Raw genomic sequence first — 17,230 nt, forward strand, 5'->3', positions numbered from 1 at the left:
AGCTATGGATGACTCCTGCCATCCGTGCTATACTTAGACTTAAATGCACTAATGCTGGCTTAACCTAGTGCACAAAACGAGGACACCTGTATGTCAGACTAAGACCCAGTTGTGGGAGACCTTGTTGGGCTTCTTAGGAGATAAGCTGCCTGGAAGGAGATTGTAGAGAGGAGGGGATCAGCCTCTGTGCCCCTGCAGCAAACAACACAGCGAGAGAAATTGTCTTAAATGTGCATGGAGAGATTTCGATTGGACATTAGGGAAAAATTCTTTCACAAGAAAGGGTGACCAGATATTGAAATGGGCTGCCCAGGGAGATGCTGGAATCACCACCCCTTGAAAGTGTTTAAGGAAAGACTGGAACGTGCCATGGTCTGATTGACAGGGTCATGGCTTGGACTTGATGATCTTGGAGGTCTTGTCAACCCTAATGATTCTGTGATTCTGAGCTAAGGGATCATTAAACCCACAGGCCTCCCATTCCTAAGGGGAAGGAAGATTCATAAATGCTCGTGGTTCAAAGGAACAAAAGCCAGACACTCTGCAAAAAATCAGAAAGTTTTATTAGCAAATTACACACTCAGCATGGAAATTGGTATTTTAATCCCCTACTAAATAATCACATTGGAATGGGTTTTAGAGATAGTGTGAAAAAGAAGAGAGAAAAGAAGAGGTGAATTAAAGAGGAGGAGAGAGAAAGAGAGAAAAAGATCCACTCCTAGTTCCAGTATTGATCCAGCTGAAGGAATGTCAATCCTGCTGTCAGGACGGATCCAGCTTCATCCATCTAGCCAACGGGATATCCTGTGGGCATCCCCCGGGCTTGGGGGATACTTCTCTAGACTGATTTCCCTAAGTGTTTCTCACTTATGATGGGCAGTCTGCTTTTTCAGACCACTTATGGAAATGGATCGGAGGGCTCTGGGGATCTTGGGTGGTCTATATTCCTCTCCATAGTCCATGCCCCCTCCTTGGCCTCATCCCTGTGCTTGCCGTGCGCTGTCTTGTGCTCATCTCCAGGGTCGATAAGAAGGATATTTTTCCCTCCCAAAAGTGCTGTCTCATGTCCGTATGGCCCTTTTCTCCGGCCACCTCCCGTTCTTGCCCGCGGATTCCCCGCGGGGGCGGAAAAGGAAAAGGCCGGGAAAAGGCCGGGAAAAGGCCGGGAGCGGGGCCGGCTCAGGGATCCCCACACGCCCGGGCGGGCGGCACTCCCTCGGCCCGCCGCACCGCCAGGGGGCGTCCCGCCCCGCGCGGGCCCGCGGAGCGCCGCCATTGGCCCAGCGCCGCCGGCCCCGCCCCCTCGGTGGTCTCGTGCGCGGGCGCGGCGCGTCCGGAAGTGTCGCGGTGGGTCGGGTCCGGTCCGGTCCGGTCCGGCCGAGCGCGGCCCCTCCCGCTCCTCTCGGCGCCGCCAGGCTCCCCCGCCGCCCCGCCATGCACCCGCGCCGCCCCGACGGCTTCGACGGCCTCGGCTACCGCGGTGTGAGCCGCGACGAGCTGGGCCCCGGCTCCAGGCCCTTCAGCAGCGGCTCGGAGCTGAGCGCCTGGGTGACCAGCCCGCCCGACATCCCCGGCAGCCGCAACCTGCACTGGGGCGAGAAGACGCCGCCGTATGGGGCCGGGACCCCTCTGGGCGGCGCCGGCTCCAACGAGGAGGCCACCCTCGGGGCGGGCGGCCCCGGCGCCGGTAAGGGAGGGCCCGGCCTGGGCTGGCCCGGGGGCGGCCGCCGCCTCTCGCCGCTCCCCGGTGCCGCGCTGATCCCCGGCTCTCGCCTCCCGCGGGCAGTGACCCGCCGGGCAAGGGCGGCGGCGGCGCTGCGCTGTGCTGCGGCCAGGCCGAGCGCCGCCCCGGCCCTCTTCGCTGGCGTGCTGCAGCGCCGGGAAGACAGTCCCTTAGAAGAACACGGACCGCTCCGTCGCTGCCAGTTGCGCTCCAGCACTGCGCAGCGCCCTGCAAGTGTGATCTGAGAGTGCCAGAGCGCGCCCCGCAGCTTCTCGTTTAGCAGTGCGCGGTCAGCTTGCTTTTCATTCCCCATGTAAACAATACCCTCCAGAAACACTCCGCCCTCTTTAAAGGGCAGGAAGTGCCTTCGGGTCCTACAGTGCTGCGTTATTGTGTCGGTGTTTCAGACTGCGTGGCTCCTCTCGGGTTTAAAACATGAGCTGCTGACGCAAACTTCCCCTCTCCCCCTTCACGCGTGGTAGCGAGGGAACTGTGGGACTGGTAGGATTTAAAGGAGCAGCTGAGTTCAAGGCTTTTTCAGTAGCCGTTGGGAAACTCAGTAAAAGACTGCATAAGTAAAGTCATTTTAGGACTTAATGAAATAGAGGTGAATTAAGGAAAACTTGCTGTATCTGGCGTACTGTGTGTTGTCTCCTTTAATTAAAAAGAGTAGTTTATAGATACTTGAGTATCAAAAGATTTATGAAATACTAGTTTACCTGAAATGAAATTATATTAGTAGGCGAGTCTTTCGTTTCTGAGTGGTAGTGCAGTGTTTTTATTCAGGTCTTATAAATGATGAGTACAGCCTTTAGCTGGATTCCATCCATGCATGCACTCATTGAAGCACTGTTCAAGTGTCCTTGTGTAGTTGGACACGACATTTTTTTCCTCCATCTACATATGGAAGGTGTGTTCATTCTGCACTTTGGAGGACTGATAAGGAGTTGCTGTAATCACTGAAGCCAGCAGCTGCAAGTGGTATCTTACCATTTTGGGAGGGCTGTCACATTTGCATGGAGCCCCACTGAAGTTACTGACTTTATCTATGCCTTCAGACTGCTTGCACTCTGAAGATTGTAGGGCTGACCATTAACTTTAAAATGCCTTTACTGTTCTGACGTTCATCTTAAAGTCTCTTCTCATAATTCCCAGTGTGCAAATGTCTCTGGGAGCTGACAGCAGGGACCTGAATTAATTCCTTTCGTAATTCTCCAGTAACTGAATTTTTGCAAAGGACTGGAGATAAACAACTGGCTTGAAAATTTCCTTTATATATTTGTATTATATGATATTTGTTACTTCATCCGTGGCTTTTTTTGTAACTTCTCCCATAATTCTTCATTTTTACTGTTTTAATGTTATTTTCACCTCAATTATCTAAATTTGTGTCTCATAAGTACTGTAAACTGATGCATACTAAATCTTTCAGTAGTTGGTTTCAGTTGGGATTTTTGGATGCTAAAATACTCTCTGTTTTACTGTTCCTTTTCTCTCTTCTTTTCCCTGTAAGAAGAGCGCAGTTTTATCTATGAGAGTGTGTACAAACTCAAATGCAGTCCAAAGTGCAAATATTCCTGGAGTAGTATTTTTTTTTTATGTCCCCTGTTGCTGATGAGCTGCCATAAATATTAGTGCTTGGGGTTTTCTAATTGAAGTACAGGATAAAATTAGTTTTTCCGATCATGTGCATGGCATTTATGATTATCACTGTTGTATAATCTGGTTTTGTTTTGACTTTTGTCTTCTTTTTCAGAGCAGTTGAACAGATTTGCTGGCTTTGGTATTGGCCTTGCAAGGTAAGAGTTGGGTTCAGTGACAAAGGGGTAGTAAAACTCTTACTTGTCTTATAAACCCTACACACACTTTTATATTGTGTTTTTATTCCAATAGCCATAAGCAGCTGAAGTGTGTTTAGAGACCTGCTACTCCCATTTAGGTTTCTGTTTTCTTTAACTGCTGCTTGAAAAATACTTACATGAGTGTAAGAAACAGTTTTCCATATGGAATGCCCAGGATGTTTGTATACCTTGTCCAAGTAATCTGAAAGTAACACCAGAAAACTTTTTTGACATTCTCAACTTCTAATAACATTTTTAGGCAATGCAACTGTTTCCTAAGAAGGTGAAAATGTCTGCAAGTATATTATATCTGAAGTATCTTGGGACCATGGTGTTCATCTAACCAAGTGGCCATTTTATGCTTTTTCATGGTGACCCTGATTATTGGTAGTATTTTTGAGAAAGAGGTGAACTTTAAGGTGCTGATGTCCAGGGAAAATTTTACTTCTTTTGGTGGTAGCAAGCTGCTAATTAGTTTAATAGGTACAAAACTGCAGTATTTTTCTGTGCCTCTTGTACTTGCTGATCAGGAGTTCAGAAACCTACCACAGATGATCCTGTAGCTTGGGCTGTTTGTAAATCTGATCCATGTCCCAGGTTTAAACATACACATAAGTGCTCTGATCACTCAGGCACTTCGAGATGAAATAAGTATTTCCTCTGAATGGCAGCAACAGGAAATTCTGCCTTGGAAGTGAGAACTTTTCTGTGGAGTTTTGATTCAAATATGACTTCTGGCAGTGGTAGGAGAGTTGATTTGGGTCAGTAGTATTTTCGGTGAAAAAGTAGTCAGCTGTTAGTACCAGTGGTTTTGCTTCCCTATGGAGAGTCTTGATTAATGATGCAGTATGCAGAATTAGCGCAAAACTGGGAACTGATCTTCTCATAATTGTGGTTTTGGTTTGTTTTGTACCCTGTTACTTTGAGGAGGGTGAGATTAAGAAATTTTGTATGGTTTTCTGCTTATAAAAATAGGTGCATACTGCATATATATGGGGCTTTTTCATCATAAATGTATATGTCGGATTTAATGTAACTTGTCCTTGGGAAGCTGTTGGGTAGCCATCAAAAATGCCCTGTTAGTTCACTAGAAAATGTGTTGCTTTTCCAAATACTGGTGTGCTGTTGTTAGAGACAATTAACAAAGAATTTTCTAAGGAATTTTTAGTGGCTGCCCATGCATTAAATAAAATTTTCCTTTAAAGTCTGTTTACAGAAAATGTGTTAGCACATCCTTGCATTGTTCTACGTCGTCAGTGTCAGGTATGTCTTTTATATTACCTATTCCAGTAAAAGCTCCTGTGTACTGTCATATCTCTTTATTTTCATACTCTGTATGAAAGTAGTATAGGAAGCTTTGCAATTTTTAGGGGGACTCTGCTATATTAGCACATTTTTGCTTGTATAATATGTGTATTCTGTTCTGCAGTTTATCTTATTTTAAAAAATCTTGCTCATTTTTGTTTGGGCAGTGGAAAGCAAATTACAGGAAAGTGTTTTGGTGTCTGCAGTGCAACTTTCAGATTCCCATTTACATGCAGGATGCTTTGTTTCATATGTTCTGATATATGTATGGTTTGTTGTTTAAATTTGCAGTATACAAATACTTAAAAGGGCTGCCCATTTCCCTAGATTTCAGTGAGAACTTACTCACATTTTTAGCTGACCTTTACAGAGTTAAAATTCTTAACATCTGAAACACCTTTATCCTTCAGAGTTGTAGCATCTGCAATGTGTGTCTAAGGCTGCCACTATTTATATTTTTAACAGGTTAACTATCATGCACGGAATTATCATCTCACGCCATTTACAATTGTCAATATCATGTACTGCATCAATAAGACACAGGTCAGTATTTGGTGTCAGGCTGTATCTGAGCGCTGAGAGTTCCTGCTGCATGTATGTACATTGAAATCTCTAAGTGTTTATGTAGCTGGTGCTGAAAAACATGGCTGTTATGAGGCTTTCTTATTTTTATGGCTACAGAAATGTGTTAAGAAGATCAAGTAAACCATTATTTTTTTCAGATTATGGATATTAGAAAACAAAAGGTTATTGAAACGAATTTCTTTCGTTAGGATTCTAAAAGTTCATTAATCGTTATGCGGATAAAATTATTGTTGAAATCACTCCTTCCAAAGATAGTACTGAATAAATTTCTAATTCTGCAGGGAAATGGCAATCCTTAAACTCAGATAAGATGGCAGGAAGAAATTCTTAATTCTGAATTTCCTGTGGAGGTACTTTTGACATCTTGAGCTCACTTTGTCCGTAGAGAATGGTGTTAAGTTTATAATACAGAGTATTAAAGTGAGAGACATACCTCCAAAATTATTTACAGTTATTTGAATTATTTACAGGTTGTGATCCAAAAATTTCTTCATAGATTAAAAAATGAGTTGTTACCTGAATTTAATGACAATTAAAGTTGAGCGGTAGCCCTGTGTGGTCTGAATTTACTGATTTTTTTTTTTTTTTTTTTTCTCATTAATAAGTTGAAAATATTTTTGAGTTTTATGTTGCATATTTCAACACACAGGGTCCAAGAGCACTCTGGAAAGGAATGGGCAGCACTTTCATTGTTCAGGGCATAACCCTGGGAACAGAAGGCATCATCAGTGAATTTACACCTTTGCCAAGGTACAGCATGGGTTTTTTACTGCTTCTAACAAATTAATACGTTGTTGACTTATTTTCAAGTTGTTAATAAGGTTCTTTGAAAAACATTACTTCTGAGAACAACCGGACATTAAATAGCTGTTCCCAAACACAGTGTGGTTATCTTGGAAAAGACAACCTTATCCTTAAATAGTGAGGAATTCTTTCTGGGAACTTTATTTGTTTGTGTCTGCTTACTGGTCTGAGTATAGAAATACTGAAGCATATTGTTCTTCGGTATTCAGCTCTGTAATAATAAGAAATCAAAATTTTCTTCTTTTATTTAGATTTTTATTGTGTGGTAATAGCAAATACCATACCTAAGGTAAAAATTCCTGGTCTTACTAATCTAATACAGAAAACTTGCTCAGCTAATGAGCCAGCACTGACATTTTGCTGAATATTTGCACTGTCTTTGGTAGGTGGGAGAACTGAATGGCCTGCATTAGTAAGTGAGAAGACATGGTCAATGAGCATCCATGTGACTGGCAGCTTTGTCTTCTGCCTTCCTTGACCATCAACTATCTATATGTACCTTGTGCAGTATTCTCATAAAAAAGATGTTAGAATTAAAAATCACTGACTTCCTTTAAAGAGATATTAATAATTTTTACATCACTGTATCAATCTTTGCTACAGAAGTTTAGTAATTTTTTTTTACTAAAAGTATTCAGGGCCATGGAAACTATCATGGGTTTAAAAAGAAGTATTGTTATGCTGAATCAAATACTGTTGTGATGCATGCATCCATCCTAATAAAAGTAGACATTTGCGAGTTCAAAAGCACTAGCAAAAGCTAGTTCATATGTATTTTAAATATTTCATATTTAAATTTTATAGAGTGTGTATTTAAGGTTTTTGGTTAGCTCTCTTTCATAGGAAATTGAAATTTCCAGGCATGTGCTTTCCTCTAAGTGTGTTTTAGATACAGCTCTCCTGGGTATGTTCAAGTTTAGATGTGATGTAGTGTTTATGTCTTCATAGTTCTGAATTCTCATAGATGTGAGCAATGATTTTCTACTTGTGGGCCAGTTCATCAATTTGAAAAGTAAGCTGGTGCTGCTGCCAAAGAAATTGAATCTTTCTGCTGGAAGCCACTTACTCCTTTCTCTGTGCTACTCCCATCTTCGTGGAAACACAGTATGTGAACAGGCAGGAAATTAGCTGGATTGGGAAGGTGATTTGGCTAAAATGGTTGTCTCATATGTGCACCACCGGCAGCAGTTTCCTACTGAATGCTCTGTCTTCCTTTTTAGTGGTGGCTTGCATGTTTGGATGGTCCCAGGGAGGAGAAAGTTATTGCTTATAGCAACAGTGCCAGCAAATCTGATTTTATAGGTTATTTAACTGCATTATCAGGCTCCAAAGAAGACAAGGAAGTGAAATGTCAATTTGATATTATAGTTGCATGAAATAATACTCCTATTTTAGGAGAGGAGCCCAGAAATGAGTGTTAACATTTTGTACTAGACAAACTTGTTGCATAATTGCTCTTCCACTGCAGGGACAGTTATGCCTTGTAGATTGACAGGTTAGCCTTTCACACATTAGTTTGGCTGGTTTAATTTTCCACATCATTTAAGTATTATGGGTAAGTGGATGTGATCCAAGTGTCTGAAATACATAATGCTAGAACTGATCTTCTGTTCCTCTTTAGTGATTGACCTATGTATTTAAAATGTGATAGCTACTAACAGCACACAATTCTTAAAGAGAGTAAAATCTTGCCTTTCTTGGATTAGAGTTATTTTAACTATAGGCAGAGTCTGATTGTGGTTCCTGGGCAAGACTTGAAGCTGAACACTTTATAGCTTGTTACTAAAAATACAAAGTCTAGTGTGCCCAGCACTTCAGACAAGTATCTATACCTCCCAGCTGGAGTATTGACCATATGCATTGTAAGTACCTGTGGTGTTTGAATGGTATCTTGAGCTAGGTGGGTTTGCGTTTTCTGTGAAGTGGAATGTAAACATTTGTTGTTTGTATTTTGAAGTGTGTAGCTAGAAATACTACTTCAAGGAAGTATTTTTGATGTCACCTTTGTGTTAAACACATGGGTTTTCTTCTGTTTTATCAGAATAAGCTAAGGACTGGTCATAGGAGAAAAAACTTCAGTTACATCTGTATGGAATTACTGTGCAATTCTAGTCTGACCTCTTGTACTCCATTTGTTCCTGTCCAACTGTGTCAGAATATGATTTAGATTTTCTGGAAAGAAACAACAGAGTAGACATAAACTAAAGTGCAGAAGAGCACAACCAAACCAAAATGAAATCAAAATGATTTCTTGATCAAGGGAAAGTATGGAGATTTTTAAAGTACTCCAGTATTCCCTGATAATTGCTTTAAGCACTTATACATAAGGTTACTAAATAAATGGTGAACTGATTAATGTCAGTTGCTGTGAGAGCTGCAAAAATCTTACTTGTTAATAACTGAAACCTTTTTTGATAGAATGTCTGACAGCCCCCAAAAACTACTAAAACTTAGACATGATTTACTAAATGTTTTGCTGTGTCTTTCCTATATGGGAAGTACTCCAACATAAATAGTAGAACAGCAACTGGTTGTTGACACTCAAGGAGGAATTGCTTGAGAATTACATGTGGGTGATTATATTCATATTGTGGAAAATACTTCTCTTTTTAGAGAGCTTTCACATAAATGGAACCTCAAGCAAATAAGTGGGCACCTTTTACTCAAAGGGTAAGTACAGCATGTGTCTTATGTCTTATTATGTAAACATAATAAAACTACCAAATGGACATAAGTTTAGTCTGCTGCTATGTTTACTTGACAAGATGCTAACAATACTTTTCAAATTCTTTTTTTTTTTTTGAATGATCTTGATTACATACACCACTTTTGCAAGTTTTCTTATACTAGATCTCTGTGTCTGTGGAGCTCAGCTGATTTAAAAGATTAGATTCTTTTAGACCTTAAGTAGTCTGGTCACATGGAAATATATTTAAAACTTTTAAATAGCTTAAAATTTTAAACTTTTGACTGAAGCTTATCTCAACTTGTTGATATACATTTTAGTAATTGAGTTATACCTTTGTTAATTTTGTCTCAGGAATAATTTGGTAGATAAGTTTATCAACTTCCAGGTGCCTGTTTGGCTAAACTTACAATATTGTCATTATGCTAATTCTTACATCATTAATTTCTACAGGTTAACTCATGTGATAGCAATGCCTTTTTATTCTGCAAGCCTCATTGAAACTGTACAGGTAACTTACGTGTGTTTGGAATGTTTAAAAGATACTGTTACTCTTTATAGATCTTTGAATTCAGATTTATGTTGCAGTAGTTGCATTTGTTTTGCTTGAGGCTCTGTGACTTTGCTGAAATGGGTGTTTATTATGAAGTATATTATTGTACTAATTTAACTCTAAATCTAGAATTAGAAAGGACATTTAATGTAGGCAGTTGGAATATATTGCGTATATACATCTATGTGTTCCAGCAGATAAAACATAAAGATAAGTATAAAGTTTCTTTGCTAGAAAGCAACTTACTATGAGCACAATTTAAAAGGAAGCAACAAAAAAACATCTCTCTCAGCTTTTAGGTAGGTGATCTTCTGTGTAATGGATTGGTTATGAAAATTCCACTGTGATCTGAGGATTTTAAGATTAGTAGCTTCAGCTGTTTGCAGGTATTTTAATGAAAAAGAGTGTGTGTGTGTGTGTGTGTGTGATGTATGAAATAAGTTCTTGAGTTCCTGGAAACATCATCATAAGCTTATTAGAAACACAGCAGAGGTAGTGATAGTGTTTGTGAAAATTTTTATACTGTATTAATCGGTTCAGGGGACCAGCTTGGCTTGCCAGGTTTGCATTACATTCCTGTGCTGGAAGAGGACAACGACCAGTGACAAACAATGAATCAGAGAAGGATTGTTGGATTTTCTATAGGCAGGTTTATATTGACTTAAATTGTCGTCATTCTGATAAACCATGCTGTTCAACAGTATCTGTTTGACACGTACCTAAGTAAATACATTTCTTCAAAATAGCTGTAAATAGTGGAAATTTATGATTGTCACATTTGTTCTTTTGTCATTAACATCTCAAACCTCATGGTGGCGTATTAGGCCAAAGCAAGAATGGTTTTGAAGTGCAGTGACTGTAGAGATGTGAGAAAGAAAAGGAGTTGTGCTGCTTAACTTATACTTAAAGTCTACAACATTATGTTCTCAGGCATTTAAACTAGTTTCTCTCCCGCACTGAAAAGACCATGAAGGGTCTGCAAGCTGTCTAGTATTTCCTCAAAATACTGAGGAATATTCTGGTGGTTTATTCTGGCATGAGGTCAGGGCAGTAGACCACATGGACTCAGACTCTGACATTTAGGAGAGCACAGAAATCTTGAATTTTGGATGGAAACCACATGATGAAACACTAGAGTATAACCATTAGTAGGAGAAATAATGTTTTATCTTAATCCTGCACTCACAGGTGGAATGTAACAGTAAATAATTATTACACAATTTTTGTTTTCAGTACATGAACAGAATAATTATCTCTTCACAGAGGAACTTCATGGGTAAAGAATGCTACTTTAAATGCACATAATGCCATGAAAACATTCGAAACTGAGCTTACTAAATTCATGTCAAAAAAACGACCTTTCAGCGCTAGTTATATAACTTTACTATGTCAATTCAAGTTCAAAAGTTACAGTCTTTAAAGTAAAGAAATTTTGAATTAAATAAGTACTTGCTGGCATTTTGCTCCAGATGTAGACATTTTAAGTCCATGACTGTTTTGCATTCTGATACTTCCAGCAGTAGGCTGAAACTTGAATTTCTTCTGTAGAAAAGCAGATGACTGCAGTATATATTAAAAAACCCTCACTTCTTTAAGATGAATTCATTCTTTGAAAATAAGCTGAATTTAATGCTATCAAGAGTTTTATAACAAGGGACTTTTATTTGTATAGCTGTGTAGACACAATAGCATGCGAGTGTTCAGCTCTCTTTTTAGAAGTTCAGCAATAACGAAGTGTCAGAGTGGTATCAGGATGATTTTGAAGTGCTCAGCACGAGTTGTAACTCCTTCTTTGTGCTTGTAGAGTGAAATAATTCGCGACAATCCTGGTATCCTGGACTGCGTGAAAGAAGGAATTGGCAGAGTTGTAGGCTTGGGAGTGCCCCATAGCAAGCGTCTCCTTCCCCTGATGGTCCTGATTTTTCCCACTGCTCTACATGGAGTTCTTCACTACGTCATCAGTTCCATCGTCCAGAAGCTTGTCTTGTTTGTTTTGAAAAGGGATAATTCCCACAACCTTCCAACTGAGAGCTCCACTTCTGTGCAGAGCATGCTGGATGCGTATTTTCCAGAACTTATAGCTAGCTTTGCTGCTAGCCTGTGTGCTGATGTCATGCTTTACCCACTGGAAACAGTTTTGCACCGCCTTCATATTCAAGGGACACGCACAATAATTGACAATACAGACCTTGGCTATGAAGTGCTTCCAATCAATACTCAGTATGAGGGAATGAAAGACTGCATAAATACTATAAAACGCGAAGAAGGAGTGCAAGGTTTTTATAAAGGATTTGGAGCTGTTATAGTGCAGTATACCTTGCATGTGGCAGTTTTACAGCTTACCAAAATTATTTACTCAACACTGCTTCAAAATGTTTCTTAATCTGTCCAAGTCTGGATCTAGCACATTGGACATGATTGAATTGCTAACTCCTTATTGTTTAAATGGCTTAGAAAATGAACTTTGGGGAATCCACTCTGTGGAGTCTCCTTACACTGTAGAACAACTTGTTTTGCAAATGGGGATATAGTTTCCGAAGTGTAATTAAAAAAGAACTATTTAAAAATTACAGACACAAATTGAGTATGTAATATGCAGTCATACAAAGGGGATCAGATTTCAAATGTGATTGCATTGAGGATTTCTTTTTCCTCTTACAATTCTCTGATACAAGGAATGGATATGAATTGTTAGTATCTGCTTTATAAGCATCACATCTGATATTTAATATGGACTGTTAGCCAGTTTAAAGGAATTTATTTTCTTAAGTTATAAGAACTCGCAAGTAGGGGACTGATGGCTTTACTGATCTTTTAAAAATGTTTCCAACTTCACTGTTAATGGAACTGTGAGTAAAATACACAACGTAAAAGTGACTTAAGTAGACTTAAATGTTTTTACAGGTACATGGAAGGTTAATTTTGCTACAGTGTGGCAGAAGGTGACAAATGGGAATCTCTTGCTTTGTATAAAAAAAACAAAAAATGGGTGTGGGCAAAGTTGCAGCGAATGCAGCTGTCTTGCGGTTTGTTTGCAAGGCTTACAAAAACTGTGTGAATAAAGCAAAATAGAAACTGATATGTGCATGTGTAAGTGCCATTTTTAGTTGACTTTCCACTGATAACTTCAGGGTTTAGTTTTATTCTAATGCTCCGTATGATAGTGTAATAATCATACAGATCTGTGTAGTTGTAGTAGTAGTGGTGTTCAAAGTGCACAGAAAGCCTGAAAAACAATTGGCTGTTCCTAGAGTTGCTCTTGTTAGATTGGAGGGATGTGTATAAAATTGTCTCCTAAATTATTTAGCACTGGTGTCTGTATTTTAAAGTCTCTGCTAGCTTAAATATTTTGTGGAGCAGAGTTAAGTCTGTTTATGCGCAAGGGAACCACAGAAATACATAAATTTTGACCTCTCTCCTTTCAGACTCAGCCTGAAAATGATTTTTAGTCATTCTAAATAACGTAGTCCTTGGTTTCATCAGTAAATTTGGGGGATGGGGAAATGTTTTTTGCAAATAAAACAAGCATGTGGAAAGTCACTTTTAAATTATGAGAGGCTGCTACTTTTTTCACATTCATATGTGGCAAGTCTGTTTTTGTGAATGCTGTAAACTGACCTGCGTTTTAATCATTAATCATTGTGTAGTTATCAATTATGAAAAGGAGTCATGGTAAAATAATGCAAAGATGTTGCTCTTTCTACGTTCTTACTTCAGATCAGGTCTACTTTATTATTAATCTAACTTTCATGTATTTTGAATACTTAAGTGTTGAAATGGAAAGTATGGTGAACTTGGAAAGTGGTTTCTTTTAAAACACTGTTGATTGCAATCTTAGTGTATAGTGTGAAATAAAATGAGAATTCACTGTAAGTACTATAAATTAACTTGCCAAAGAATGATGTAAAGGAATCCTGTTTCGTGTGTTATGTTTTACTGTATAGACTCCAGAGTGTCATTTGCAAGTTCTTTAACTTTCCTAAGTGCAAGAGCATGATGAATTAAACTACGTTCAAGAGCTTAGGTATAATATCCGGTTCCTGGGCTAGTTTCTTTTAAAATTTTTGTGAGTATCAATATGGCCACGCCAGAGAGTCAGCCAGATTAGAAAGGACCTCAGCAGGTTCTGCAGTCCAAAATTCCTCCTCTAAGCAAGGACAGCATTGACTTGCACATGCCCTGGTCCAGTCAAGTTTTTAATACATGAAACTGGCCTTTTTCAAAGGTGTTAAATTCCGACATAGCAAACAATTTTATCCCATTTGTTTTGAAGTAATAACTAAGTGCAGCTTGCAGTCCAGCACTTACAGATGTCTCTGTAAAATTGGCCAATTGTGTTTTTGTAGGAATAAAATTGCCTTGTGCAATGGAGGACTTACGTTATATATTCTTCAACGGTGGAGATGAGTTCTCAGGGGTGGCACTAGAGATTGCTATAATATTTTATTGTGACAAACGCTTTCATTGCTGGCAGTTTTACAGTTGTAGTCTAGGTTCTCAGATCTGTAACTTTAAGCAGGGAGAGAAAGAATGCTGTCAGTGTTCTGCTGTGGAAAAAACCTTTTGCTTTGGGCTATTCTTTTTCGGTCTTCTTCCCAGCAATTAGAATGAACATGTTTAGATTTTTCATGTATACTTTTTTTTATCTTCCAAAACACTTAATACATTTTGTCCAGAGTTACTGGGAGTTTGCCCATACAAAAATATAAATGAGTTGGGGCTGAAAATAGTAATTTTAACCTTTTAAAGCATGAGTGTTTCTGGTTTTCATTTGGATTTTAAATCTGAAGTGCTCAATTTTTAGCCTACACAGATGATCAGTAGGTGGCTTCAGCAAGAGATACCACTGAAAACTACGAAACACTGAATTGGCTGTAGAAAGTAGGTTGTGGTGGAATATGAAGAATTCTTACGCACTCTTGTGCCTGATACAATTTTTTGTGCCTTGTTTTTCTCTCTAGATTTTTTTTTTCTTTAATCTTTAAAGGACAGCTGCTTTCAAGGTCAATATTCCTGAAGAAAGACAGACTCCTATGTTTCCTGCAGTGAAGAATTACTTGGCTTATCTGTGTCTCTTACAAGGAGAGCCTTCATGTGCAGGAAACTTTGAACTATGAGGCCTCCTGGAAACAGGCAAACATCTGTCTGTGTTCTTTCATGGACAGCATACAGATCACACTTGGCTTTTAGTTGTGTTAGAGTGGAGCTTTTAGATCCAGTGTTGGTGCCAATACTGAATTCTCCAGGATTGCTCCTGCTGTGTTCATTCCTTTTAGCAGATCTACTTTGAGGTACACTATCTGCCACTGGGTACTGTCTGTAGTAATGTAAAATGGCCAGTTTTACAGATTTATGCAGAATTTGTAAGGCTCAAAATCACATGTTTTTCTTAGCACCTCTGAATTGAGCAGCAAGTTCAAAGCAAGTATATGGAAGGTATTGATCTCTCGTGGTCATTCAGCTGGACACATGCATGCAGCTACAAACACGGAGAGTCATAGACTGTCCTGAATTGAAAGGGACCCACAAGGATCACCAAAGTTCAGCTCCTTGCCCTGCACATGGCACCTCCAAGAATCGCACTAAGTGCCTGAAGGCGCTTTCCCTAGGGAGGCTGTTCAGTGACCAAACACCCTTGGGGGCAAGAATCTTTTCCTAATACTCAACCTGAAACTCCCCCAACACAACTTCAGGCCATTCCCTTGCATCCTGTCACTGGTAACACCAGACACAAGGTTAAGTGTCTGCCCCCTTCCTCCCCTCACTGAGTTTGCATACTCCAATGAGATCTCTCCTCAGTCTCTTCTCCAGGCTGAACAGACCTGGTGACCATAGATGCTCCTTGTAAGGCTCTTCCTTCATCTCCTTCATCATCTTAATGGCCCTCTTTGGACACTCTTAATATCTTTAAATTGTATATTGTGGCACCCAAAACTGCCCCCAGGACTTGAGGTTAGGTTGCCCCAGTAAAGAGCAGAGCAGGACAATCCCCTCCCACGCCTGGCTGGTGATGCTGTCCCTGATACCCCCAGGACAGGGGAGACCCTCCTGGCTGCCAGGGCACTGCTGGCTCAGATCCAGCTTGCCAGGGACCAGGAACCCCAGGTCCCTTTCCATGGTGCTGTTCTCCATCCTCTCATTCCCCAATCTCCCCATACATCCAGGGTTGCCCCATCCCAGGTGATGAATCCAGCACTTTCCCTTGTTGAGCTCCACACAGTTGGTGATTGCCTAGCCCTGTGATTCACTGGGGTCTCTGCCTTTGAGGGAGTCAACTGCTGCTCCCAGTTGAAGTGCCATCAGCAAACTTTTTTAGTGTACTTTGGAGTTCTGTGTCAGATCATGTATGAAAATTTGAAGAGCAAATGGCCGAGGATGGAATGAGCCCTGCAGAATCTCACTAGTGACAGGTCACCAGTGTGATGTCACCCCAGTCACTGTCCCTGTTTGTGCCTGACCTGTGAGCCAGTTAGTCAGCCAACACATGTTTTTGCAGCTGTGGGCTGGGTCTTTTGTCCAGAATGATCTTGTGAGTGACAGTATCGAAAATGTTACTGAAAGACAAAAAACTTACATCAACTGATTTCCTTTGATCAGCCAGGTGGATTACCTTGTCGTAAAAGGAAATCACAATTGACAAAGAGGACTTTCCCCTCATGAAGCCATGCTAGCTGTGACAGATGACTGCATTGTCCTTCAGGTGTCCAGAATATTCCTGAAGCTCCTGGGTGATAGCTTCATGGTACCAAGGCATCACAGATAGTAATCTGAGTAGGAAAGATGCGCTTCTTGATTTGTTGTTCATTAGTAGAGGATGTTTTGTTGGTGAATTAGTGATTGGTGGCCATCTTGGCCACACTGACCACATAGTGATTGAGTTTAAAATCTGTTGACAAGATGAAAAGTGTCTCAACTGTGGATATGAGGAAAGCAAACTTCAGGAACTTGTAATGTGGTCTCTGGGAAAATATTTTAGAAAGTGCTGGACTTCATCAGTGCTGGTCACTTTTTGAGCACCACCTCCTAAATGCACAGAAAATTCCAAAATGTTGGAAGTCAAGCAAGTGAGGCAGAAGGCTCAGCAGGGATCTTTTGGCCAGAGGAAGCAAGCTTGGGTGACATGGGAGAAAAATAAAGATGCCACTGTGAGGGATACAATTCATGCAGCCAAAACTCAGCTGGAGTTGACACGGACTAGAACTGTGGGGGACAATGAAAAGATTGTATTAATTTATACTTAAATCATTAATGGTAAAAGGCAGTGCAGAGATGACATTGGCCCACTACAGGATTAGAGTGGTCACCTCCTGAACAGGAACAGAAACAAGGCAGAGGTGTTTGAGGCTTTCCTTGCCTCTGTCTCCAACACTGCTGATGGGCTGAGTGCCCTGAGCTGGAAAACCATGACTGTGAGAGTGACAAACCCCCAGCTCACCCTGAGCCTGTGCAGATTCTGTTGCTCCAGCTGGATCCCACAAATCTGTGGGACATGATGGGATTCATCTGAGAATACTCGAAGAGCTGCTGATGCCATTGTGAGCCTCCCCCAATGATTTAATGGTTTTTGAACATTCTTGGGAATCCATAGAGGTCTCAGTTGACTGGAAGCTGGTGAACGTTGTCCCAGTTTTCAAGAAGGGCAAGAAGGCTGACCCAGGAAACTGCAGGGCTGTCAGCCTCCCTTCAAGCACCTAGTGAAAATATGGGGAAGTTTATTTTGGGAATTACTGAAA

General features: G+C 40.6%; 1 protein-coding gene across 1 annotated transcript; it reads left to right on the forward strand.

Annotated features, from left to right (window-relative positions):
• Nucleotides 1-598: 598 nt before the first annotated feature.
• On the forward strand, nucleotides 599-13,414 carry SLC25A46 (solute carrier family 25 member 46). Its single transcript, XM_056513861.1, has 8 exons — nucleotides 599-1,687; nucleotides 3,480-3,522; nucleotides 4,770-4,827; nucleotides 5,335-5,412; nucleotides 6,104-6,204; nucleotides 8,872-8,928; nucleotides 9,398-9,455; nucleotides 11,302-13,414. The coding sequence occupies exons 1-8, from the start codon at nucleotides 1,072-1,074 to the stop codon at nucleotides 11,878-11,880; spliced, it is 1,590 nt and encodes a 529-aa protein (XP_056369836.1). The 5' UTR covers nucleotides 599-1,071; the 3' UTR covers nucleotides 11,881-13,414.
• Nucleotides 13,415-17,230: the final 3,816 nt, after the last annotated feature.

This window comes from Oenanthe melanoleuca, chromosome Z (assembly GCF_029582105.1).
Source record: "Oenanthe melanoleuca isolate GR-GAL-2019-014 chromosome Z, OMel1.0, whole genome shotgun sequence".
In the NCBI taxonomy this organism is placed as follows: domain Eukaryota; kingdom Metazoa; phylum Chordata; class Aves; order Passeriformes; family Muscicapidae; genus Oenanthe; species Oenanthe melanoleuca.

Coding starts and splice junctions, on each gene's coding strand:
- SLC25A46 (XM_056513861.1), top strand. CDS start 1,072: ATGGCCCTTTTCTCCGGCCACCTCCCGTTCTTGCCCGCGGATTCCCCG. Junction 3,523..4,769: donor TTTGGTATTGGCCTTGCAAG/GTAAGAGTTGGG, acceptor TTTCCTTTAAAG/TCTGTTTACAGAAAATGTGT. Junction 8,929..9,397: donor GGGCACCTTTTACTCAAAGG/GTAAGTACAGCA, acceptor TAATTTCTACAG/GTTAACTCATGTGATAGCAA.